A 26523-nucleotide genomic window follows, 5' to 3' on the forward strand; every position below is an offset into this window, starting at 1 on the left:
GAGAAATATTACCTACGATCTTTATTATTGCTGTGGCCTTGCATGCGGTTGAATACGGCCCAAGAGAACCAGTTATTTTTCGAACTCGGGTATGTTTACGCCGTCACTAGTCGAGGTCAAACTAGAGAGGAAGGAAATAGTAGTTAAAGTTAAGCCGTAATAGAGATTGAGGCATGAGTCGTAGCCAGGCACTCGCCTGGGTTGCCCTCAAGTCCTGGTAAGTTTCCTCTAACGGCTGCTGTGCGATGGCACAACCGCGTCCCCGTTGCTTTCACGGGTGTTCCTGTTTTCCTAGCATTGCGGTGCACGATCGTGCTCAGTGAACACGGATCCTCTTCCCACAGCAGTTTCATCCCGAACTACTTGAGCGAGACGTGACTACGCGGCGTGGTGCCTGACAGTGTAGTTTCCGATGTTTCGTATCGGTTTTGAAGCATTTGTGCAAACCACTTTTCTGAATCCGTGATCTTGCAGCCATGGGTGCATGGTTTGCGGAAACCATGTACTACATTGATCCATAGGAATACGATTATAATCACGTTATTGCCGCTAAAAAGATCGTGGTCAGGAATAGAAAGCTCTTAATGATTCCTGTTATCAATATAAAATGACAGATAATGTGCTTAAATAATAATACATTGTTTGATTTGCGAATATGAAAATTAGAAGAAATTAAAGTGTAAGTTTGGATTAGTCATGTTTTCTGATTTTACGTATCCTGACCTCTCCCAAATTCTGATTCGCCCTAATAATCGGGAGTATGCTGTTTACAGATTCTCCAGGAAATGATATACACTTGGTATACTTATGGTATACATACACGGTTACGAGTGTGCTGTCTGGGTTGTTACATCATGATTTAAATGTTTAATAAGCTGTGCTACTTCAGTTTATAATCATTCTTGCAAGTGCTCTTGTAAGTGAAAATGAGGATATTATGATGTAGGAGCTGACATAATTGTTGGGAAATTCAATTTTTAATGTCATTTCAATGAAAAAAGGTGCTTAATTTGGTGATTCGGATTCAGTTTTTGTTTAGAAATTGCATTCACTAAAATTCCCAATTGAGTGTGGAACTTCCCTGCATTGCTCTTTTCAAGGATCCGAAAGGGCTTTTGTGTGTTGGAATCACTGGAATAAAAAGTGTGTGATTTCTGTCTCAAATGGAGATCAGCTCAGAGTAATTATCAGTGGAGCTTCAAGTGTAATCTGAGGAGTTATTTTTATGACATGCATTACTCTATTCCACCCCTCAACCCATATTCTCCTCTCTCTCTCTCTCTCCATCTCAATAATAAGCAGTGTTGTTTTTGCCCTGTACAATTTTCAACTATGGATTAATTTTGTTTCCTTCACTTTCTGACTCCACGGTTCAACTGCCTGGAATACCAGTACACTTCTACATGTATGCACTTAAATATGTGTCTGCTGACTTAAATCTTCACTGTCTTCTTGTCCATAACAAGTACTTGATCATTATCTGATTAAATGTTCTACAAAGTTGCTTACAACTTGAAAATTATATCCATGGATTTGCTGTCATTGTAATTTTGTTATTGAATGAGCATCCATAGGTACCAACAATACTTAAAATGATGTGGGTAGACCTAAGAACACTAGAGTAATTGCTAATTTCCTTTATGTAGTTATATATGTAGAGATTTGAGTGTGTTTGTTAATGCTAACAAGCCTTGTGCAGCTGTGTTGGAATGCACTGCATACCTACCTTCTTACCTATAGACTACCTAGTTAGCCAAATTAATCACATGTTGATGAAATAGTCGTGTGTACATATAAAGAAGATATTTATATGTACATGTGTGTGAGTTACTATGTTATCTATTTTATTTTTGAGTCCTCTTCTTCATTGATTTTAAATATGATTTAGTTTCAAAAATACCTATGTAGTTGTACCTATATCCATAAGCTGTACATCATTTTCCATTAGTCAATTTCTAAGTATTTGACTGAGAATACGAGTTATTTTATTAGCCAGCATGTGTAAATCATATTTAAAAGTTGTTCCATTCTCTTGATTAACTTATGAATGGTTAAAACATGGAAATGTGTTAATAAGATGGATTCACTAGCATTTAATGAGAATGCCTGAGGCAATAAATGCATTAGTAAGTTACTCTTAATCATCATAATTTCCTACACAATGATAATATTCTGAATAAAAAAGGTGTCGTGCATAATACTTTCCTAACTGAAATTCATAAAAATAACCTAAAATATCATCACATGCATATTTTAGGTAATTAATATGGTTATCTTTTTAATACCTATTATTTGCCAAATTTCGTGAGGGTTGATTGGAAGCATAATTTGTTATACAGTTTTCTGCAGTTTAAGATAACAAAATATAGCTCTTCAAACAGCCTTTTCTAAGGTTTCATCTCCTTTGTTTTTACTTTTTGTTAAGTCTGCTTTTCTTTTCGCTGTGGGTAGGTACCCTCAAGTTTGAAAATTCTTCCTTTTGTTTTCTCCCATCTCAATAGGGTAGTCAATCAATTCATCAAAGAAAACGAAAGGCATTGATTGCGATTCGTTACCCACCATTAGTGTATTCATAATATACAAATTATTTGGTTTTAGAAATATGGGTTTTAGACGAATGGCAATGGTCAATTTTATTCTCATTTGAAAAAGGCCAGATTGGCGCCCATGCGATGCCACTCCACGTGAAGTCACAGGGACCTAGTTTCTATATGAGTAGATAGGAGTTTTACATCGTCTGAGATTACCAATGCATGCATGAGGCACAGGGCTCAGGGAAACATGTCTTAATAATCACCTATTAAAACTGGCTAAGGCCGGAAAGTTTTCTTCGTTTGATAAGGTTATTAATAATCCTTATTTAAGCCAAGCGCTACCAGCTAGCATGGTACTCTACTACCTGCTAGCATCCTGCGTCATATCAGCGCTCAAAGCCTCGCCCCAAGGTCACCTCACTTGTGGCAGCGGTAACCAGAACGACGTCACACGGAGTTTTCCCAGCATTCATACTTAGCCGTCGTGTTTTCGCACGCTTGAAATTTTTTACTTTTCATTTAATTAGGAAAAATAGATATTGTCATTTAAAAATTTAAAAGCGTGAAATACGTACTCCAGGAGTAATAATCTTTCGATTTCGGCAATAAAAAAATAATAGGAAACCACCCTATTGAGATTGGTGTAGGTATGTGACTTCAAAATGAACACCATAAAGCTAGAGTTGTTGCTAGTTTTCCAGCAGGTGGCAAGACACTCTTTTGTTAGTTTTGGTGGCGCTGATGACTCCTGGACCTGTTCCCACCAACAGGGGAAGGACTCGGCCATTTGCGTTCTGCCTATTACATCCTTTGTATGTGCGTGGATGGGCCTCACTTGATGGAACTCCTTGATTAATGGAAAATATAACAATTGCGCATGTTGAAAGATGTAATAAACATGAGGGGCTTTGCTGCAGTTGATTTAATTTTTACTCCATGTTAAGAGAGATTTTGTAGATGAGAAATTGAGTGAGTTGGGTGGGTATACCGTATAAGCGCGTGTAAGAGGCGCACCTTTTTTCCCAGAAATTGCAGCCGAAAATGAGGGTGCGCCTCTTACACAAACTTGTTATCTTCCCCCCCTCCCCTTCACTGGTCGCAATTCTAAGGGGAACTGAGTGGCCTTGGTTTTCAGTGTGAGTCATCTGTAATCCTGGGTCAAAAACAAGCGGCAGGCAGGGAAGTTTCTCCCCTAGTGACGTATTTTTAAAATGCTCCTGTTTGCTTTTCTTGTAAACATCGCGCCGTCACGTCGGTACCCCAGAGGTGAACACGGAAGGGATCGCGCAGGGTTTTTCGCTCCGGAGGGCGTGCTAAACTTACTGCCACAAGTGGGCATCCCGCGGCATTTATACTGCATATAGTAATCGGTTATCAAACGTAGATAAACGCATATTTTTGAAGGACATACCTGGCTAATAGTCAATAGCTGTCTTGCCGAGTAATTTCCATTACGCTGAGGACCTGATTTTCCAAAAATCATCTTCAGACGCTAATATGAGGATGAATGCAACTGAAAATTATATTGGGGTCAAAACCTGCGCTTTAAAAAATTCGAACGAGTGTGTTCATTGTTGGACTAAATTGTGGATGGAAGAAATCAGAAATGCTTAGAAGTGAAGAGCATGGAAGGAGAGGTCCAGGGGGAGGAGCGCGATCGCGTCTTCGAAGCAAGCAACGAAATACGGAGGGGAAGGAGCGTGCTCCTTCCCCTCCGTATTTCAAGCTATGAGCGAAGGAGCACGGGAAGAACACGTCCGACCTTGCACGTGACGTCGTTGCCTTCAAAGCGAAGGGGCGAAGGCGCAGCAATGTGATATACGCAGTTTGCGTTGCCTAAAGTTTCCAGTCCGTCTCGTCTTGTTTGAATGCGCTTATACTACACTTGTTTCTTCCGAAATTGTCCTGTTTGGACTATTTTGAATATTAGTAGCCTTGTTGTAACTATAAATCTTTGTTTCAAACAATTAGAGCTTAAAAAACTTAAATTCTGTCAGATATGCGTCCCGTTAGATCTCTTTCTTTTTTTGAACCTCGTGCGTGTCATACAATTATTGAAAGCTATCGAGATATCTTCGGGCTCAGTAGATGACTCACCTAGCATTTGGCCTCCATAAACTGGGAGATCGATCAAGGTCAGTTGATGAGACGGGGTAGGGATGATACACGTTTCCATTGTTCCCCTGTAACTTGATGTTTTCCTATTTTCCTGCGGGGTCTCGGAAAGGAAAAAAAAATGGCAGAGGCATTGGCTGATGGAGGGCCGAGTGTGGTTCCGTTAAATCCACGACGTGGTTATTATCTTACGGCGCTGAGATTGCCCCGATTGTTGTCCAAGGTCTTGGGAAGGTTCATGCTATGTGCCTGTTGTGTTTTGCCTTAAAATTTTCCACAGCTGCAATTCTATTTCAATACTCCTGCGAGAACATTTGAACAAAATTGTTCGAGAATAGGACAAGCTATATCCCAAGCAAGGAGATATTAATTGAAAGAGGAAATTTTGATAACTGTCGAAATTCCAGGCGTACGTCTGCAACACTGCGCGATAGTATAAAAAAAATGCAGCAAAATTTTTTTCTTCATAGCTCCGATGCTCAAAATAAGGGTGCGCCTCTTACACGTGTGCGCCTCTTACACACGCTTATACGGTATTTCAGGAAAGACATCTGCTTTATAGGAATGCAAAATGGGCTCTGATTGGAGTGGAATTCTTTCTTTGACCTCAAAGTCAGTACAAACTGGGTGTAAAGTTTGTGGCAGGATCCTTGTCGGTTTTCCATTTACATATATGCAAATGCTTCCTCTGTACTTATCAGTCTACCTTTGGTAGTTTTTTGTTATGTGAATTCATAAGTGAATCGAGAATTAATTTTTTTGTGGTGTGAAAGTTCATACCCAAGTAGCAATCAAGTATGTACACATATTCATTAGTATTTCCTTTATATAATGATAGTCGTTGGTCCTTATAACATTCCGTATATATCTTAAACTCTCACCTTCAGTGGGACATAAGGTATTCAAAATAGGTTAATACAAACACATTTTGGATTTTTACTAGTCTTCTGAAAGTAAAATTGTGCAAATTACAGTAAATTAAAGAATTCATAAAGGCATTTAACAATTATTAGGGAAAATTTTTTAGGCCGGCTGTACCACCTACTGCCCTTGCAAAAAGTCACATAATCCGAGATTTAGATGTTATAACTCAATAATAATTTCATTGATATCAATGAAATACACTGGGAATTAAAGAAAAGTTATTTTTACGTTTCCTAAATATCATTAGAATTTTATGGTTGCAGTAAATGTTTTTGCTATCTTGACTTGTATGAAAAAAGTTCAGGTTTTTTTTTTTAAAGAACCTCTCCATTGCTGATTTGTGAATAAAAACTTTGCTGTTTCTACAATTGTAGAAACAGCAAAGTTTTTATTCACAAATGTAAGTAAGTAAGTCAGTTCAGTAAGATGGATTTCTACAACGTGAAGGCCTCTACTATTCAGTGCATCAACCTCTCCATTCATCGATTCCATGTGAGAGTCCATGTATATTTTTAGAAGGACAGACTCATATACATATAGATATCCCTAAGAAGAACATAGTAAGAAATGTCTCAGCCACCACAGGCTTTCAGCTTCAGCAAAAATCCTTGAATACATAGTATCTTGCATTTCTAGGATACACTCATGCATGGTCGATGTCACTATGAAGTCAGAAGGATCAATCTGGATAAATGTGGGCGTAGCAACATAGAACATACTGTACGTTTAAGAGGGTGGACGTCAGTGGGCACCTAGTTCCACTATCAAGACATTGGCACCTGTTAGGTATTTAAGAAAGTGTGATCTGGAGGGTGGGAAGGAAGGATTAAGGCCGTGGCTGAGTCACTGGGCTCATTTTCATCCTTCCCTTCTACTCTGTCACGAAGCATGCTTGTTTTGCTGAGGCAATAGTCGTCATGAAGAGTGATTACCATGCAATGCAATGTGTGCCTATTGAGAGCAATGAATGCTGAGCATTGATGTGGGACCCAGACACCGACTGCTCAATTCTCGAATGTCGAATTAGGCGATTAAGGGAATTGTGAAAAGCAGCTTGCGCTGTGATGGATCAAGCGGCATGCACCGTGGGTGTCGTTTCCAGCTTATCCTAGCCATGTGGGTCACACCCTATGCAAAACTTCCCCTTGCTTTCCCCTCCACATATTCTTTTGTTTCCTTGCCCTTCAAGCCATGGATCTAATTTGAAATTATTGATGGCATACATATTGCGTCTGCATTCCCTTTGTAGCTACAAGGGCTGTCCAGAAATTAAGATGTAAAAAATAAACAAAGTGAAAATAACAATTTTTATCATATACACATTGAAGTTTAACTCTTGGCCTTCTTTAATTCATAATTGCCATTTAAATTAAGGCATTTATTTATCATGAGGTGGTGCAAGCTTTTCAATACCCTTTCTGTGGAATCTGCCGCTTGCGAGCTCAACCACTGGCTTAAGTACACCGGCATGCAGTTCATCGTCAGTGTCAAATCGTTGTGTAGCGAGCCGTATCTTCATTGACGGGAACAGGTGGTAACGCTCAGCACTAAATCCGGGCTGTATGGCGGCGGGTTATTGAAAACTTCCCACCTCAAGCCATCCAAAAGCTCATGAGTTTGAATTGCCATGCGCGGACGAACATTGCTGTGGTGCATTCCATTTTTATAAGAAGCTGACTGTTGTCCACGGCGAACTGTGAGATAAACTTAGTGACAGCTCTCCCTACATGAAGGAAATCTTTTTTTCATAAGTGCAGTGGGTGATAGCTTATGAGTAAGGACCCTGAAATTTTGCGATGAGGTTCTTTCAAGTATTTTCTCATTAGAGCATTGAAGTTGTTATTTCGATGTTTTAAGCGGTAGTAAGTTTTTATTTGTCGTTTGAAGCTTCATCAAAATTTGATAAAATTTTGTGAAAAATTTATTACTGAAAAAATGTAATTTATCTTAGAGCTATGTAATTTATGCACATTATGGCATAACTTTCAAGTCATTTGAAGCAATAATAAACAAATAGGACTTGTTTAAACAATAAAAATTAGTCATTATTTAACAATTTATTACTAAAAAAAGGCCACCTTTTATTTTCTTTAAAATTTATCAGGGGGTAGTTTAAATGTTCTGCTTACAATTAAAAAAATAAAAAAAGGTAGTATTTTTATACTTTTTCTTTTAAGGCATGTCAAAGTTATGCATGTTTTCAACTCTTTTACACCAAGATTGCATACCTTCAAGGGGATAAAAATGTAGTTTCATTCTTCTTAGCATTCATAACAGTGAAAAGTTCATATCTGAATGATTGGTTACATCTATTGAGTGAAAGCAAGTTCAATCTTGTTTACTTCCATGGCATCCAATGTGTGCAAACAACCACTGCTACTGGCTGGAAACTGTGAATGAGTCGCAACTTGCACAGAGTATTTTTCAATGGCACTTTACATAAGTCTTCTACTATGGGCCATGTGGAACAATTCGATGGACCTTGCGGATGTATAAACGAGACACTAATGTCATTCTCTTCTAAACACACTGCAGTGATTTTAGAAATCCACCAGGTTTTTCGGAAGCACACGATGAAGTCATTCATCGTGTGCTTCCGAAAAACCTTTCACCCAATCATTTTTTTGTCTACATAGGGTGGTTTCCTATTATTTTTTATTGCCTAAATCGAAAGATTATTACTCCTGGAGTGCATATTACACACTTTTAGATTTTTAAATGATGATATCTGTTTTTTGCGATTAAATGAAAAGTGAAAATTTTCAAGTGTACAAGAACGCGATGCCTAAGTGTGAATGCTGCAAAAAAGCCCGTGTTACCTCTGGCTGCTTGCTGCCGAGCATGGCGATGGCGTAGAGTTCCCTTCTAGCAGGTATTGCTTGGTTTAAATTAGGATTATTAATGCCCTATCAAACAAAGGAAACTCTCTGACTAAAAGCAACTTTAATAGGTGATTGTTAAGGGATGTTTCCCGGAGCTCTGGGCCTCATGTATACATAGGTAATCTCAGATGACATAAAACTCCTACATACTCGTATAGTATGTAGGTACCTATGACGTCACGTGGAGTGGCATCGCATCGGCGCCAATCTGGCCTTTTTCAAATAAGGTTAAAATTGACCATTGACATTCATCTAAACAGGGATTTCTAAAAATCAAATAAATTGTAAACATATTATGAATGCACTAAAGGTGGGTAACGAATCGCAATCAATACCTTTCGTTTTCTTTGATGAAGGAAATTACCCTATTTGGCTAGTTTAACATGTGTTTAATGCAAAAGTTTGATATTATGCAAGGATATACTCACGTGTTCTACAAAGGTCTACTTTGAATTTACTTGCCACAATTGAAATAACTCGGGTTTTAGTTTGTGGCATAATTTTGACCAATTCTTACAACTCCATCAGATGGCCCATATCCACGTCCAGTTGCACTGAACAACCATCTATGACTTTCTTCCTGTTTAAGACCGTTCTCCAAGTCAAATATCTGAAATCTATTTTTTTTAAATTAGCAGCTGACTTTTATAAAATATATATGATTTATTTCTCCATATGATATCTTTTTACACTATTGTTCTTCTATACGATTCATCTTAAGAAAAGCATGTGCAGTGTCATGTGAGAAATCATCTGAAGTGCCTGCATACCTTAGTTATTATATTCCATACAGGTTAATATTGATATCTGTACTTTTTTCCACCGATAGGGTTGTAATTAATCTGGAGGGATCACACTCCAATTCTCGGAAAAGTCAAAATGAAGCATCAATGCCACACCAATTAGTGTTACCAAATTCTCTTTTTGAATAGCTTCCCTCTCTATTTTACGGATATAGTGGGGATACACTCCTTTCTTTGTTCAATCTTAAACTTCAGCAATGAATTTGTCTGAATGATTCTCAATGGCAGTGAACACATCTTGCTGATTAGGAGTTACACAAGAACAATCTTTATCATCATCCAAGTAAAATGAGAGCACAATGTTGATTGAGCACTATGAGGAAGAGGATGCCAAAAGTATACATCAGAATTGGCCCATATTCCTAGTCGTTTTTTAGCTCTGCAAGATATGTCAATTGTATGTTTGGTTGAAACTGGAAAAGCAGCCATTGTTTAGATTAACTTGTGGAAAAGAATGATAAAATTTGAACATGGTCACTCATAGACATTTCACTCCTGCTTCTTCAAAAGCTGCTGAGACATTATTCCCCCATGAAGTACATGTTTGATATTTATCACTTTCTTTAAGTAAATTCTTGCCTACTATGAAACTTGCATTTTACACAAGCTAATTATCTCAATTTAAACAAAAAAAAATGATTGGGTGAAAGGAGCACCTGTACATGGCATCAACAGTGTCATGTCTTGGTAGCTAACAGACACGGGACAACTATAGCTCTCTCTGTAATCCACACAATCAAACAGGCTGTGACACTAACAAAATTAGAAATAAAGACATACAGTATTCAAAATCTCAACATGAATGACTTCATCGTGTGCTTCCGAAAAACCTGGTGGATTTCTAAAATCACTGCAGTGTGTTTAGAAGAGAATGACATTAGTGTCTCGTTTATACATCCGCAAGGTCCATCGAATTGTTCCACATGGCCCATAGTAGAAGACTTATGTAAAGTGCCATTGAAAAATACTCTGTGCAAGTTGCGACTCATTCACAGTTTCCAGCCAGTAGCAGTGGTTGTTTGCACACATTGGATGCCATGGAAGTAAACAAGATTGAACTTGCTTTCACTCAATAGATGTAACCAATCATTCAGATATGAACTTTTCACTGTTATGAATGCTAAGAAGAATGAAACTACATTTTTATCCCCTTGAAGGTATGCAATCTTGGTGTAAAAGAGTTGAAAACATGCATAACTTTGACATGCCTTAAAAGAAAAAGTATAAAAATACTACCTTTTTTTATTTTTTTAATTGTAAGCAGAACATTTAAACTACCCCCTGATAAATTTTAAAGAAAATAAAAGGTGGCCTTTTTTTAGTAATAAATTGTTAAATAATGACTAATTTTTATTGTTTAAACAAGTCCTATTTGTTTATTATTGCTTCAAATGACTTGAAAGTTATGCCATAATGTGCATAAATGAATTCTCTGCAAAGTGAAACAATAACCACTGCATTACAGGCCATGGTTCCTTAGTAATCAGCATTTATGTGATTTTTCATTTTTTACTCTGAGGCCTTACACTGCAGTGTTCAAAGGACGGTAACTTTATGACGGTTCAGTTCTGAGCTGAGATAAAGGCATCATTAATCATCATAAGGATACAGCTTTCACATATATAAATTTCAGAGAAATCGGTGATGGTCACATGACATGATTTTGAACTATCTGCCTGATTTGAGATGAAATGGCCCAGCTGTCATTGCAATATTTTACATGAAATTTCACATTTTTTTAACGATACAATTTGTGGAAAAAATGTGACACTATTTTAGTTCTACTAAACATTGCACATTTCACCTTGGATAAGCATTACCAAGGGATTTACCATTGGCTACATCACTTTACTTACTGTTTGGTTGGCCAAATATTTTCGACTTTTCAGGGTCTCTCCTCATGATGATTGGAATACTTAGTACTAATACAATTTTCCATAGGCAACCCGTACATAACCTTATTGACTCACTTTTGTAACGGCCTCCATTTTGGATATATTTCTGGGTATTTTGTTAACTATCAGTGAAATTAAAATTGAATAAGTTATGCATAGAAATAATTTCATGTCCCTTGTACAATTCTTTACTACTTACCGTATAAGCACGTGCAAGACTGCACATTTGTAATAGATGCACCCTTTATTTTGAACATCGAAGCTAAAGAAAAAAATTTTGCCGTATTTTTTTATTCTATCGTGCGGTGTTGCAGACATATGCCTGGTCTTTCAACAGTAATCAAAATTTCCTCTTTCAATGCTAAAATTTTATGTGGCATTTTTTCAGCTAAATTTACACTCTTTGTATGGCGTTTGGAGGTATGTAGGTATCCACTTGTAGTCTCAACCTTATGATGCTTACTAGGGATGGTGGGATAGGACACCTCAGATCCAAATATCCACAGTTAATGCCCTTCACCTTATACTCTGGATCCAAATTCGCCGAAGAAATTGAATCTGAATGCAAAATTTTAAATTAATGCTTTAGTGAATGCAACGCTCTATACGAAGGAGTAGAAAGAGTCCTCTCTTCGTATACGCCGTTGCTCTATGATGCTTTTCCTACTCAAAAACAATTTTGTTTAAAAGCTCTCGTCGGAGTACATATTGCAATAAAACTGCAGCCATGGAAAATTTTAAGGCAAAACACGACGGGCACATACCATGAACCTTCCCAAGAGATTGAACAACAATTGGGGGAATCTCAGCACCATAGGATAATAACCACATTGTAGATTTCATAGAACCACACTCAGCCCTCCATCAGCCAATGCCTCTGCCGTTTTTTTCCTTTTCCGAGACCCTACAAACTATAAATCACTTGCCTCTAAGGAAAATATCAAGTTACACGGGAACAATCGAATTGTGTTTCATCCCTACCCCATCTCACCAACTGACCTTTTTCGGTCAACCAGGTTCAATTCTCTGTTTCTGGAGGCCAAATGCTAGGTGAGTCACCTAATGAGCTCAAAGATATCATGATAGCTTTCAGCAATTGTATGATTGTATGACACGCATGAGGTTCAAAAAAGAATGAGACCTAACGCGACTCGTATCTGACAGCATTTAAGCTCTAATTTAATGACCCAAAGATTTATAGTCACAACAAGGCTACTAATATTAAACGTAGTCCAAACAGGACCATTTCGGAAGAAACAAGCGTAACATGAGCGCATTCAAACAAGACGAGACGAAACTCTGAATTGTGCCTTACCATGCAAATTAGAGGACGTATATTATTACTTACACGTGAATTTCCATGAAATGTGCTCATCATGTGCACCAATGCACACCTCTGCCTCGCATCAGTTAACCGATTGTACATCCATGCATGAACGGTTCCCCAGTTTTTGACACGTGTGCCCCCACTTTCAATGTCTATTTTCCATTTCTGAAGCACCGGTATTTTCTGTCTTCAACGTTTTTTATTCAAAATATCATTTCCACTAGGCTTTCCCTCCATTAGATTTTCTCCACAGCCCACCCACTGTCTTCCCAGCAAATCTTGATTCTTACAACAGAATATACTTCCACTCACCATGCCTCCCTTATGACCTGCCTTCTAGTGCCTTTCAAAGAGTTCCGTCGCAACAACTCTCCCTCCACAGCAGTTCATCAATAATCCCTGAATGAGGTGCCTAGGCCCAATTGTGTGAAAACGGTTGTGAAAGCTAAACAAAGAAGACCTCGAAAATGACTTGAGCAGGCTGCTGGAAAGCAGGGTCATTGTACTGGAAGGGTAGGAGGGGAAACTGGCTAGGGTCAGTAACTGAATGTGAGGATAGACAATAGTGTTTATTTGTTGAGAAGAAAGACTTAAGATGATGAATATACGAAGAGGCTGTGGGAGCAATTCCTAGGGCGAAGATGAGCAATTTCCCTGGAAATTTGTGTGTTAGTCATTATATACGTCCTCTGATTAGCGTAGTAAGGCACAATTCGGAGTTTCATTTACAATCCATAAATTGATATGAAAATATAAAAATTGTGAAGTAGCTAATTTAAACGAATGGGGATGAGTTGTAACAGTGATTTCAAAAATTAGAAGAGAGAAAAAATATTGCTGACACTGGGATTGGTACGTGGGACACCCACTGTAATATAAGTGTTAGAGGAGAGAGGACCAGTGCCTTAGACCACGCCGCCACGGCCATTATTGAGGGATTACTCAAGGGAAGTCATGCTGCGCAAAATCTTTACATGCGAATATCTCTGGAACCCAGGCCTATGTGGAAGAAAGCCATGACGCTTTTTCTACCCTACCTATATAGTTTCAGAAAATAACATCTGCATCCATATCCCGAACATCACTCTCGCGATGTCTCCTTGTGAGCACTTTTTGGGTACAGTCAAATGTAGGAACTCATGATTCATTGATAAATCAATAAATTAAAGTCATGTTACCAGGATTAACATACTTAAATTATGTGTGTCAGATATGCCTAATGTTTGGACTCATTCTTTATCATATTTGCAGCACATTCCTGATCTTAAAATCCTACAGAGGTAATATAGTAACTGTGGGAAGTTATCTGTTGTCACCCAAGGACACGGTAGGTGACTCATACTAGCATTCTGGTTCAAAAATTGGGGACCAGGAAGGCAGGCTGCGTGGGAAGAGTTCTAGTGGTGAGAGTCTCTTCAAAAGAAGCCACATCCCATTGTGCTCAGGTAACTCGAAAGTTTTGCTTGGCGCCAGTGAATTTTTCTCAAGCAAAGCAGCTCAGTTCTCTATCCCCTCCAACTCCCCATTCCTCTTCCATTTTTAATTTCTCACAACTACTTCCTTGCTTAACATGCTTAGACAACATCAGAAATACATTGGGTATGGTCTCATTTTCTTTTGAATTAGTATGTGCATAATATGAATATTTAAAATACAAATAAGATACCATATCATTGGCCGCAAGTCATTGTTAGACACCTTCGGGCCCAATAGGTGACTCATGTAGCAGTTGGCTTCCAGAAACAGGGTGATTAAGATACCTTAACGTTAGCCGAAAATCACTGTTAAATAAGATGAGGCCCAGTAGGTGACTCATGCAGCAGTTGGCCTCCACTCCAGGGGAGTGTTGAAGTAGTTTGGTTGAAAAAGGTCATTTTGCGAGAGAACGGTAGGGATGAAACATCTGTTGTGTAACTTGATACATATTTTCTTTCGAGGCCAATGATTTGTGGTCTTTGTGACAGAGGCCTGTTTGATCTGTGATTTGAGGTGGCCTATGGTTTGGCCTTTGGCTCTCAGTGGAGGAGAGCGTGGCCTGAGTGCCGTCACATGGATGAGGACAGCAGATTTTAGGAAATGCATTGCGTAGTTACTATCCTAAGGTGCTGAGCTCCCAACGGTAATCCATCTTTTGGGAAAGATTCACTCTACGTACCTGTTTAGCTTTCATACTACGCAATCTACAAAAATATTACCTATCACAAGAAATATTTGGTATGTATTGCAGAAGTAAAGAGAGTAAATGAATTAAAAATTATCATCAAACAAGTTGAATTTTATAAATTGAAATCATCATCATTAGTCAACAATTCTAAGAGTGGTTTGACGCAGCTCTCCATTCCTCTCTCCTATCTGCTAACGTTTTCATAGTGACATATTTTTCTTCTCTTTTACATCCTTTATAACCCTTTGTCCTATGTAACTCATTCGGGGCAGTCCCTTGCTCTTCTTCCATTTCACTTGTCCTACGATTGTCTTCATAAATTAAAATAATCATTTTAAATAAACAGTCAGGGAATGGCATGGATTTATTCCAACAATGTACACACTCGTTCGAATTTTTTAAATCGCAGGTTTTGAAACCAATATAATTTTCACTTGCAATAATCCTCATAAAAGCATCTGAAGATGATTTTTGATGCATTTGAACTACCAGGGAAACGAAGAAAGTGACATAGTTGTGCAAGTGCTACACCAAAGTGTATCTGATGAAGGCCATTCTGTATGAAGGTGACTTTCATTATCAAGTGGAGTGGTGTAAAAAAGTCATATTTTTTCCGAGAATGACTCGTCACTGCTCATGCTAGAGAGAAACGTTCCTTGTTAAGGAGTGGGCAAGTACTGAATGTGCGCAATGAGCACGGATTGGCCTCAGTGGTCTACCGTCACACCTGCAAAAGTGAGTGTGACACAGAAAGAAAAGTTGTTTGCTTTTGGGATTTGACCAATGGAATGCACAGCAAGTGCAGTCTCGGCCACTCAAGCAGATGTTGCCGAGGAAGGTAATGTAATGTGTTTGGCACACACTTGGCTGAATCAGGTCCCAGTCGAGGCTAATGATTTTTCCTCTGTAGATTTTTCACACCTTAACACACGTAATCACCAACAGTCATGTACATACTACATGAACTCGGTCATTGTAACATTGGTTGGCATGAATACTTGATGAGCATATTAGTCTATGAGGGCTTGAACAAGATATGATGTATGCTATAATTAATGAAGGCCCCAGTTGCTAACTAATATTTAGTTTAGAACATTGTGCTTGGAATTGTTTCAATTCTATTTTTATCCTCATTCTCATTTTAAGCCATGAATGGGATTTTAGTTTTTAGGACATGTATTTATTTGATTGAATATTTTTAACCTTCTGCTAAAGTAAATATTATAAATTCACAGGTTATACATTTAATAATAAAAAAAACTCGAATTTTAATTATTACAGACAGATAGATTTGAAGTGGACATTTTGAAAATCTAAGTTCTACCAGTAGAGACTATGTACTGTAAAGAAATGTTTTCCGATAGTCAAGTGAATGGGAGAACCGTTGATGTACCCTCTCCATGAATTACAGTTAGCAGCCAAACTAAAATTAAGAATACATTTGTTCATTAGGTTGAGCTCTATTGAATAGTTGGTGCTGCCTGTTGTAGCATTTTGGGGCTTGGTGATTATGGTAGAGCTGACATTGTGCTCTGATGCTTTCTCAAGGCTGAAAATATGATTTCGTTGTTGTAATACTGCACAAACATAACTTTAATACAAGATTAACAAGTGATTACTGCTTACCTATCCCATGCATGGACCTTTTTAACATTTGTTTTACCTACATTTGCTTATTTTGAATTGTCTTTCTGTCTTACTGATTCTTAATTTTAGACAAATTCTCAAGAAATTTTGATAATAGGCCAGGCCATATCTCCCTTTTAAAAGAGAAAAATTGTGTGGTGTAATAGTTGAAGCATTGAGAAGATCTTAATGTTTCTCATAGTCACACTAATAAATGCTGTGTATGCTGCATTGTCACATTGTGTATGCTGCATTGGTGTCTATATTCATAGTGACCATTTCACATTCACTAGCTTATCTTTTTTGCTTTTGTTGAGTTGTGGCCATTAGGTAATTGGGCACATATTATGTACTTGCTGGGCAATACATTAGTTCCATCAATTTTCAACTCAGTGTGTGGAGACTCAAATTCTTTTATTTACTCAGTCATCAGTCCACTGTTGCCTCTGCATGAAGTCTGAATAATTTCTTCCCATGAAAGGATTTCTTTCAAGTAGGGATGGCTACCAAATTGGTGTGAAAGTCAAAAACCATTTAATGTTCAACTGTTGCGTTCACCGAAGCAAATTTAGTCTAAGCAAAATAGTTCTAAACCTAAGGAGGTAAACACAGTGTGGAAACCAAAAGTGGTTGGAACAGAAGGAAAGTCCCGATGTGACACCAAACACTTACTTATTTGGTTTCGTAGGTGCTGAGTTTGTAGGTGCCATGTGCTTCACCCTCCAGCGGTCTAGTTTCAAGACAATTGACATATGCTCTAGTGGTTGTGCTGAAGGGGGATTTTTTTCCTCCCTTGCTCCTACTTCTGGGTCAAATGCATTGTGCATATTTCTGCATCTTTTCTTTTTCTAATTCTAATTGATAGGTTTAAAATCAACAGTGAGCATAGCAGTTTTGGATAATCTAGTTTTTTTCCTAGGAGTATCATAGTATCCTGAGTTGAAAATAAACCCCCATGTGAATGTAAGTTCATGCTCGGTAAATGAACACCTCTTATTTTTTATTTTTCCCTGCTTTAGAACTAAGAATTTTTGTTATCATTGCCTAGGGACAGAATTTCCTTGACTCAGGAATTGAATCACAGACAGGCCTTAAGCTTTGAAGATGACTTTCCAGGTTCCTCGATTCCTTTAATTGGTTGCTCTGAATCAAATTGCTGCGGGAAGGAAGCGTGTTAGTCAAGTGGTCTTCACAGAGGCCATGAAAGTCAGAGGTGGTTTGTGGGACAATGCAGCAATTAATTTGGGAATTTTACTGCCACACTCAGGCTGGTTTGTAATATATCTCTAATAATTTTTGTTTTGATTTCATTGCCATCCAAGTTAAAGAGGCATGCATGCAGTGGTGTGATCTCCCCAGCTGAATTTGATAGAATCAATCTGCAGTGAATGGAGATTCTGCTTATTGAGTCTCCTTATAGCCTTAAATGGTTCAGAGGATGATAGGGGAATGGCTCAAATCACTCACTATTGCCATGAATGAAAGCAAAAGTCAGTATTCCCATAACGTTTGTTTGATTTCACATCATATACTAGTTGGAATCAAGGAACTATTAGAGACGGAGGTGTGGGGTGCAAAAGTATTGCAGCCAGTACTTCTTGCGTTACACAATCTTCATTTCTCAGAAAGGGGTAGATCCCAGCAAAATTCATATTTTCAACATTATTTAAATCGCTATGTTTGTTGAAAGAATTTGTGACAATGTTTGATATTGTGTTAAGCATTTATTGGTTGTGCAGTGCACGCGTGAGGTGAGATGGTGGTAATGTATCGTAATTTTAAATGAATTCATCACCCAAGAAGGCTACTGCATGATCAGCTCAGTGTATTTAAATCCCTCATGTAATTCAGTATTCTTAGTATAAAATTCACTGGACTCTTTATTTCAACTCATTCACCAGTTGCCTGGGACCAACAATCAGAAGAACCATTCCTCTTTGGCCCATACTATTAGGTCCCAGTCCTGCATGCCATATTCTGGTACAAATTTAGCTTCATAGTACTCCTGGCATTATGGCTATATGTACACAACTACATACACATATCACTTTTGTTTTTCCCTGGAGAGATTGAGCTTAACCCTCGTGATTGACTGCATTGACAAATGCGCTGAAAATTCATGAGCAAAAAGTGTGACTTGGAAAGTTGAAAAGTAAATTACAAATGATTGAAAAAAGTCTTTTTTCAACATGACCCCCCCATTTAAGCCTGTAACTATGGTGGGTGTTGAATGCTGAGGAGTTCAAAATTGTTTTAATACAAATCAGTTGAGAAATCTTATTTAAACCATATAATGAGATGAAACACATTTAGGTTCAATTTTTATAATTATTTTTCTAGTGTGCTCAAAAACAACTACTTAGGATAATAGGGTAGGACATTGCATTTCTAATCTTCATTTTTTGCTGTAATAGGTCTGGTGTCAGAAATTGGAAAAGAAGTGTAAAAATTGGTCCTGTGGTGCATTTTTCCTTGATTCTGTATTGCCTGAGTGGGAAGCAGTTATTTATGCAAAGAATAAAATATGCTGATGAAAAAAGAATGACAGACAGGTGTGTGCTGCGTGTTGTAGTGGAGATTGCCCCTGTCTATTGGAGAGGCAACCTCCACTACAACACGCGGTATGTTACTCTTTTTTAATCACCAGGGAAAGCTTCAATCAAGAAATAAAATATCCTGATAAATGACTTCACAAAAATTGTATGGCGTTATTTTCGTCACAAAATGCATTTCCTTCGTTTGGTCTGTTACAATGAAATTTGTAGCATTGTCTTCCCAGTATTTAATTTTACTTTATTAAATACCCAGAAAATTTTCAAAAAGCACCATAATTACTTAAAAACTCTTAGTTTTTCCCTCAAACAACCAAATGAAAGAGTACACTCTCATTATTACCAAGTTCACATGACTGTAAATTCAGAGGCTTGTCTTTTCGTATTGATGGACTTTGTGTGAATGTTTCTTTTCTGAGATATCAAACAGATATTGAATTTTTTATGCCATAGTTGTCAAATACTTCATATGTTTAGGTTATGTTAATATTATGGTGTCATTAATTTTATAGTAATTATAAATTTAAAATAATTTTAGACTCATTGAGATGATAGGCAATCAGGTATTATGCAAGCGCTCACCATAGAAAGCATGTCAGGGGCTGCATCATTCGTAGTTCAAATGGTAATAATTGACGAATTTGTTCCCGAAGGATATTTGCTCCATTATCCTGACAGTAGAAGTGCTCGCTTAGTTAGCAGTACATCGTAGAAAATACTCTGCTGACTGTGAAAAGTCCTCACCAAAACAACTATGACAAGTGGACTCAGACTTAGGAATAAGCAGGGACAAAGAATAACGGTGCTCCGTCTAATTTTGGTCTCTTTTTTGGCGATTCAGTATAGCTAATACTTGGATTTGTTACAGTTCATTGTAAACATGAGCAATGACAGGCACACTTATAAGGTAAACACATACTATAAAAGCCATAGCACAGTTTTCATCAGCATAGAATTTATCAACAAAGTGAAGCGAATGGAAAAAATTAGCCCAAAACATGGAATTGCCCCTCTTTTTCGCATTCTGATTCTTGTTACCCAAATATGTTTTCAAATATTGCACCACATTTTGCTCCGGGCCACAATACAAGCACCAGGGCATATGATTCTGCCGGCTTCTTTGTTGTTAACGCATGACTCACTTTAATCTTGCTCACATGTCAAAACCAGAAACTTAATGGGTTTGCATCTCTCTGATGGTCCTCGCTCATTCCAAGGGGAGCATTCTCTTTCTTCCCGCTTGTATTTGGCCTATTTGTTGCATACCATCCCACGATATCTTCAGAGGGCAGCTATTCAGTGCTCTCAGTGACTTGAAATGTCTGGAAGAGAATCCCCTGATTCTACTTAAACCTCTGCTGGAGAAGGAGCCGTGCAATTGTTTAACCAGCCCCCTTTCACCTGAGGCTGGCCAATACATATTTGTGAGTTTGCAGTTCCCTTGGAGATAGATGCATTCTCTCCTCCACCCCTTTAGGAGGGGCAGAGCAGTGTTCCTCCTGACATTCTTCCCAGCCCTGATAGAGCCTATTCTTCCCCTTTAGAATGGCATTGTAAGACAAATTTTTGCAGCACTACTATGTATTGCTGCTTTTGATTTTGAATGCAGAAAATTGTTTCATGCAATTATAATACAAAAATTGGCACGTACTTTGTGGAGAATGACCTGCCAGTTCATCCTTTCCCAGTTTGGAAAAATATGTTACCTGGCCTGTTTTAACTAATCAAAATTTCTTGAATACATTTTTATAAGAATATTATGTTTTATATGATTTTTGACTATTTATTTTTTGTAAAATTTAAGGAGAAGAAAATTTTTATTATTAGTACATAATTTATGCAGTGCAATTTAATACATTAGACTGAGTATTTATTTTGGTATCTTAGGTATCCAAGAGTTAATGCTAGAATAGGTACTTCATGCATCACACAAAGTAGGCTGACCAAGGAAAAATTGCTGACCATTACAAAATGCTCTCTTAGATGTACATATATCATTGATAATATTAAATCATTAAGTGTTTGGATAATATTTACTTCTGCTGAAGTTATTTAAGCTAGAACATTCTTACATGGACAGATGGTTGGTGGATTTCTATGGAATGGTTTCTTTCTCCCTGTGGCTCAAGACTGACATATGAAGGTTATGGTCACAGACAGTGTGCATATTGTTGAGTGTATGGGGGTTGGAGGTATCTTATTTTAGTCAGCTAGTTTAGTGAAAGTGTATAATTATCCTCCTACATTTATATTTTACTTAATATCTAAACCTCTGCTGTAAATTTTTGCACTTTCATAATGCTAGCTGGCTCCTACTTTCATGCATGGATGAAAAACTTTTAAGTAGTATTTAATTAAAGATGAATAAAATAGAATGGTAAAGGCATCTCTTTGGTAATTCATAATTTCTTTTCATAGAGAGCTTCTTTAAAGCAGTAAACTTAAATGCACCTTGATTAACTCTACTGTAGTAAATGATGTTAAATGAGGTGTCAATTTCATTATCAGCATATTCTATTTCATTAATTAATATGTTGGAAATTAGTTACAAATGAAATGTTTGTGTGATTGTAGAGTGACATAAATAGAGGAACATAAATTATTTGCATAGATGCACCCAGATCTTCCCATTACCACAATGAATGCATTGTGCCTATAGTTATTGTCACACATTTACTATAGATGCCTGCCACTTGAGTGCAGTGGGTAGATAACGTGCTTTTGAATGGTAGACGTAGACTTAATGTTGCTCCTGTTTATCTCTTTGTTGACATGGTAACTGATGTAACTACCAACTACCTCCAGAAAGTGGTAAGATCATATTCTGTGACATCTAGTGTGATCTTAATCTTTCCTCGTCTTGTGATGACTGTGCCCGCTCTCTCCCTCCGTTGTTTTCCTCCCTGTTGTCTGCATGGCCCTCACCCCACCCCACCCCTCTCTTGCTGTGCCCTCTGTCGCTTTTTCAATGTCACCACCACCCGCTCACCCATCTATGTATCTCTATCGATGTACCTACTTCTACTCTAGTCCCCCAAATGTGCACCATATTAATGTTTTCATTCTACTTAAACTACATGCTTAAGTTAACAAGTGTATTCCCTAGTTTGACAATTAATTTTCAGGCTAACATTTCTTTCCTTTCACATGGATCACCAATGTTCATTTGTTTTATGCATGTTATTTCAAAGTAAATGGTATTTTTAGCTTGTAATAAATGTAAATGTATATGATTCCTTTGAATGTATTTATTAGTACTGTGCATGAAAACTTGTTGATTTGCATGCATATCTTTTATTATTTTATTTGGAAACATGGTGTTTGTGTAAATTTTGTGTAATTTTTACCATAGATTATATATTTACTACTGTTTAATGTATACTTTTAACAGTATGCTGTAATGATATCTTTTAAACTCTGTATTTGATCACCATCATTTTATAATATGTTGATAACTTTTAAAAATATATCTAAATGATTTTAAATGTAATAGCAATTAATATTATCTGTCTAAATATAATATTTTTTAAATAATCAATGTACTTAGTATGGTAAATGGTGTTCAATTAATTAAAACAGTTTGACATATTTTTGTAACTATACAGTTCATCCTACAATGGCCTAAAATGAAAGATTTGGATCTATTTTTAGGTCGAAGTATCATTACAAAGAAGGGTGATGGCTCGCAGGTGAAGGAGTCAACCGACAGCAGTACAACAATTGAGGATGACGATGTCAAAGGTATTTAATTTGTAATTGACATTAGCGTAATTCATTGAGTGTTGATTAAATGGCACCCTTTCATGTTGCAGTTTAAGCATATGCAAAAGAGTACCTAATGAATATACAGTTTCTATGATGAAAATATTGATATTTCTTGAAAAATTAAAACTCTTGTGTTAATGATTTCAAACTTGAATGTTAATATCAGTTGCTTTTTGGAAGAAATTTATTTGATGCCAATATGTAAAGTGTCAACTTCCCTAGATTTCATTTGATACTAATAGAATTGAAGTTTATTTGATTTCTAGTTAGTATATATGCGAGGTTTGTCCATAAAATGGGGTTCCCAAAGATTTTTCACAATGAAAAGCAAGTTTTTTGGTACTGGAAAACATATTTTTTGAAAGACTTTATATCCATAGACTTTTTCCTATTTTGTAGTGCAATTGCAATCTTTAAGATCATTAGTGATTATTGCATGTGGTGTACCATGTTCTTGTATGAGCCGAGTAATTGAACTCTCCCACCATGCCTCAAAAGTAGCTTAAAACCTCTTCTTTCAGCTCCTCTCAGTTGTGTAATGTGTCCCACCCGAAATGGTGCCTCTGGCAAGAGACGATAATCACTTGGGGGTTTGTCTGGGCTGATGGGGGAGGGGCTATTTGTGGATGAGATTGGTTGTTGCATGGTCAAAGTCGGAAGGGTGCTGTCCTGTGGTTTTCCATCAGCATTGAACACACTTTGCACAAACCTTGGGGTACTTAAAATGGTCTGTCAAAATCTTGTCAAAAATTGGCTGATCTTGCCGACATCAGGAATCATTTTGCAGAGCTCTTGAACTCTTTGACATGTCGACATTTTTTCTTCCACTCTCACCATTGTTTCATCCAAATACTGATTATTATGGATGTTACATCCATATTTCAATTCTGTGCACTGTTTGAGCAAGTTTTGTATGCCCATTCACTACACTCGATAGACTTTGCACAATTGGGTATGAATTCCTACTGGCACATTGTTTTTTTTGCATAGAAAATCAAATGACAGGGCACAGTTTACCGTTGGCATGAGAAGCAAATGGTAGCTCTAAGTTTAATAACAGATAGCAAGCCAACACTGACTGTTGTAGACAGCTTGTTTGGACAGGGGATCGGGAGGAAGGGACAGGGCGCTGTCGCCAGATGCAACGTTCCTTGTGACTGCAACTCTTTGGGAACTCTTTGTTGTACGGGCAAGCCTCGTATGTGTGTGCTATATCCAATCCTAAGTTGATTCTTCCTTGAGAGAACAATTGACACTGTTACAAATGAGCTATTATATTTTGAATTGATTGGTTTTCCATGCAATCCATAGTGAGTGCTATAGTTGAACTAGTGCATGAAAGTGTTCACCTTATGATTGGAATTTATGGAGAGTGGCATGGAAGTCAGCAAAGAAATATCTGTCCTATTAATACTCTCTTTCTCATAATCATTTTTTTGTAAGGCCAAAAATCCATAACACAAGGGACCATTTATGTGCTTTATATCTATCTGTATGAACTGTACTTTGTGTAGGCGTTTTTGCAGTGAAATAATGAGGGGTGTATTATGCATTCCCTTGATGATTGTTGTCATTGCATGATAATATGTGATGACAAGAAATGGTCTTAATGAATGTAAAAAAAGTACTCACCTCCTTTTGCCTAGTTATCACCACCACCACTGCCAATAGTATTTTATCTCTCTCTCGCCAATATGTCACCTCCAGCCATTTTTACCTTTGAAATTATATGATTATATTCTCTGCTTCTTTTAAGTAAAAGAAACTCACCTTATATTTATGAATAACTTAGCGGAGGTAGGGTTGTACAAGTGATTTCTATGCCTGGAAATAGTTTGTCCTTCATTATTATTTGTTTTATAAAAGGTAGATCACATCCTCTTCAAAATATCCACATGCTACAAGGTCAGTGCTTTAAGAACATGTCCGTGTACATAGTTACCATCAGTGTGATAGTGAGTGATCAGTGAGTAGAATGACATTGCAATTTTATTTTTATATATTTTGTAGTTTGGAAATATTCTATGCCTCTGTACCTATGTATTTGGAAACACTAACAATATGTGTGTGAGAGCACAGCCCCTCGAGTATTCTCGACCCTCCATGCACTGTCGCATTTTTCATGATTGAGGCCACCCATCCCTATTTCCCCTCTCCCAACAGCCCTGTGTCACGTCGGGGAGTTTAATCGCATTTAATTCACTTGCCAATTGGCTTTGACGTCGCATTCTTAAACCAATTCCAACATCGCTTTTATACCTTCACTCTTGGCAACATGCAATTTTTGGTGTTGAACATGTTCTCGGCAGAGTGAGACTGTGTGGGTGTCCACCAGGTGGACTTGTTCGCATGGAAGCTGCACGGTGGCTGGGGTAGCTTGGATGTGGGTTTTGGGAATGTTGCATTGGTGGGGGGTTTGCGTTAGTCGAGAGTTGTGTTTGTAAAGGCCTCCTTGAAAGGGAATGATTGGCTAAGGCACGTGTTGCAATATGTTCATTAAAATTATGGCTACGGAATGCAATTGTAACCTCTGGATACAGTGGAAGCTTGGTTTAATGAGCGCTCATAATCCCGGGGAAATGGTTCGCTACATTGGATGCTGGTTACATCCAAAGGTGAAGGCTGATGCCCCTCAACTCCCATATTCACCATATTCATATCGGTGCTATTTAACAGAGGAATTAGATCTGCATTGGCCAAATTTTTGCATAAGTATATGATTTTGAAAATGAAGTTTTGCAAAACAATGAATGGCGCTCGTCCCCAAGAAGAACGCATCCGTGACTGCATGTTGTGCAATGTTTAGCAATTAGATCATAGATCTGGTATCGTCCATGGTTGGTATGATACATCAAATTACTGTGCAGCAGTGGAAATCATACTCCATATACCACAACAATCAGTGGTATCACACATAGTGGCAATTGGCCGTCAGCATGCAGTGTAATCACACCATTGGTGTCACTTAGAAACAGTAAACATTGGGGATGGTTGAATCGGATACTTTGGATCCAAATATCTGGGAATATTGCCTTTCATCGGATACATTGGATCCAAAGTCGCCAAAGACATCGGATCTGGATCCGAAATTTTAAATAATAGCTTCAGTGAATGCAATGCCTCATAAGGGTGGAAAGAGTTCTGATTCTCTCTTCGAATGCGCCGTCGCATGAGATTCTTGTCCTACTCATGAACCGTTTTGCTTGAAAGCTCTCGCAGAGGTTATATAGCAGAATTTCAGTTGTGGAAAATACAAATGGCAAAATATGAATGGCACACAGAGTGACTTCCCAAGAGATTGAACAATCATCGGGGGAATCTCAGCATCGTAGGATAATAACCACATCAAAAGTAACTGCGTCGCAGATTTCAGAAAACCACCCTCGGCTGTCCATCAGCCCGTGCCTCTGTTGTTTTTTTTCCGAAGTCACACAGACCATAAATCATTGTCTTCCAAGGAAAATATCAAATTACACGAGAACAATTGAAGCGTGTTTCATCCCTACCCTGTCTCACCAACTTTCTTAGCCTAGCTGCTTTAATTCTCCATTTCTAGATGACAAATGCTAGGTGAGTACTTTCTGGGCCTGAAGATGTCTTGATAGCTTCGACAATTAGATGACATGCGCGAGATTTAAAAAAGGATTAGACCAAACATGACGCATTCCTGACAATATTTATGTTTATTTTTCAGCTCTAATTGATTGCCACTAAGTTTTATATTTATAGTTAGACTATACTAATATGCAAAATTGTCCAAATAGCACAATTTTTCAATAGCACAATCACAAAAAGCACACAGAGACGGATTGGAAATGCCAACTGCATATATCATGTAGTGCGCCCGGCTTCGCATTGAAGGCAACGACGTCACTGAAGCAAGATCTGACTTGTTCGTCCTTGACCTCGTTGACCATTTGTAACCTCGTTGCTTGA

The 26523-nt window shown here is 37.7% G+C and overlaps 1 protein-coding gene across 17 annotated transcripts in view; it reads left to right on the forward strand.

Annotated features, from left to right (window-relative positions):
• Window positions 1–26523, forward strand: part of LOC124160101 (calcium/calmodulin-dependent protein kinase type II alpha chain) — a 320103-nt gene that overhangs the window by 213959 nt on the left and 79621 nt on the right. For 13 of the 17 annotated variants that reach the window (XM_046535829.1, XM_046535833.1, XM_046535832.1 and 10 more), the window contains exon 12: window positions 22474–22563. In XM_046535829.1, coding sequence (XP_046391785.1) covers window positions 22474–22563 — 90 coding nt within the window. Of the gene's footprint in view, window positions 1–21627; window positions 21634–22473; window positions 22564–26523 lie in introns of all 17 variants that reach the window. The other 4 variants (XM_046535830.1, XM_046535838.1, XM_046535842.1 and 1 more) reach the window with 1 other exon arrangement.

This window comes from Ischnura elegans, chromosome 6 (genome assembly GCF_921293095.1).
Source record: "Ischnura elegans chromosome 6, ioIscEleg1.1, whole genome shotgun sequence".
Classification (NCBI taxonomy): Eukaryota; Metazoa; Arthropoda; class Insecta; order Odonata; family Coenagrionidae; genus Ischnura; species Ischnura elegans.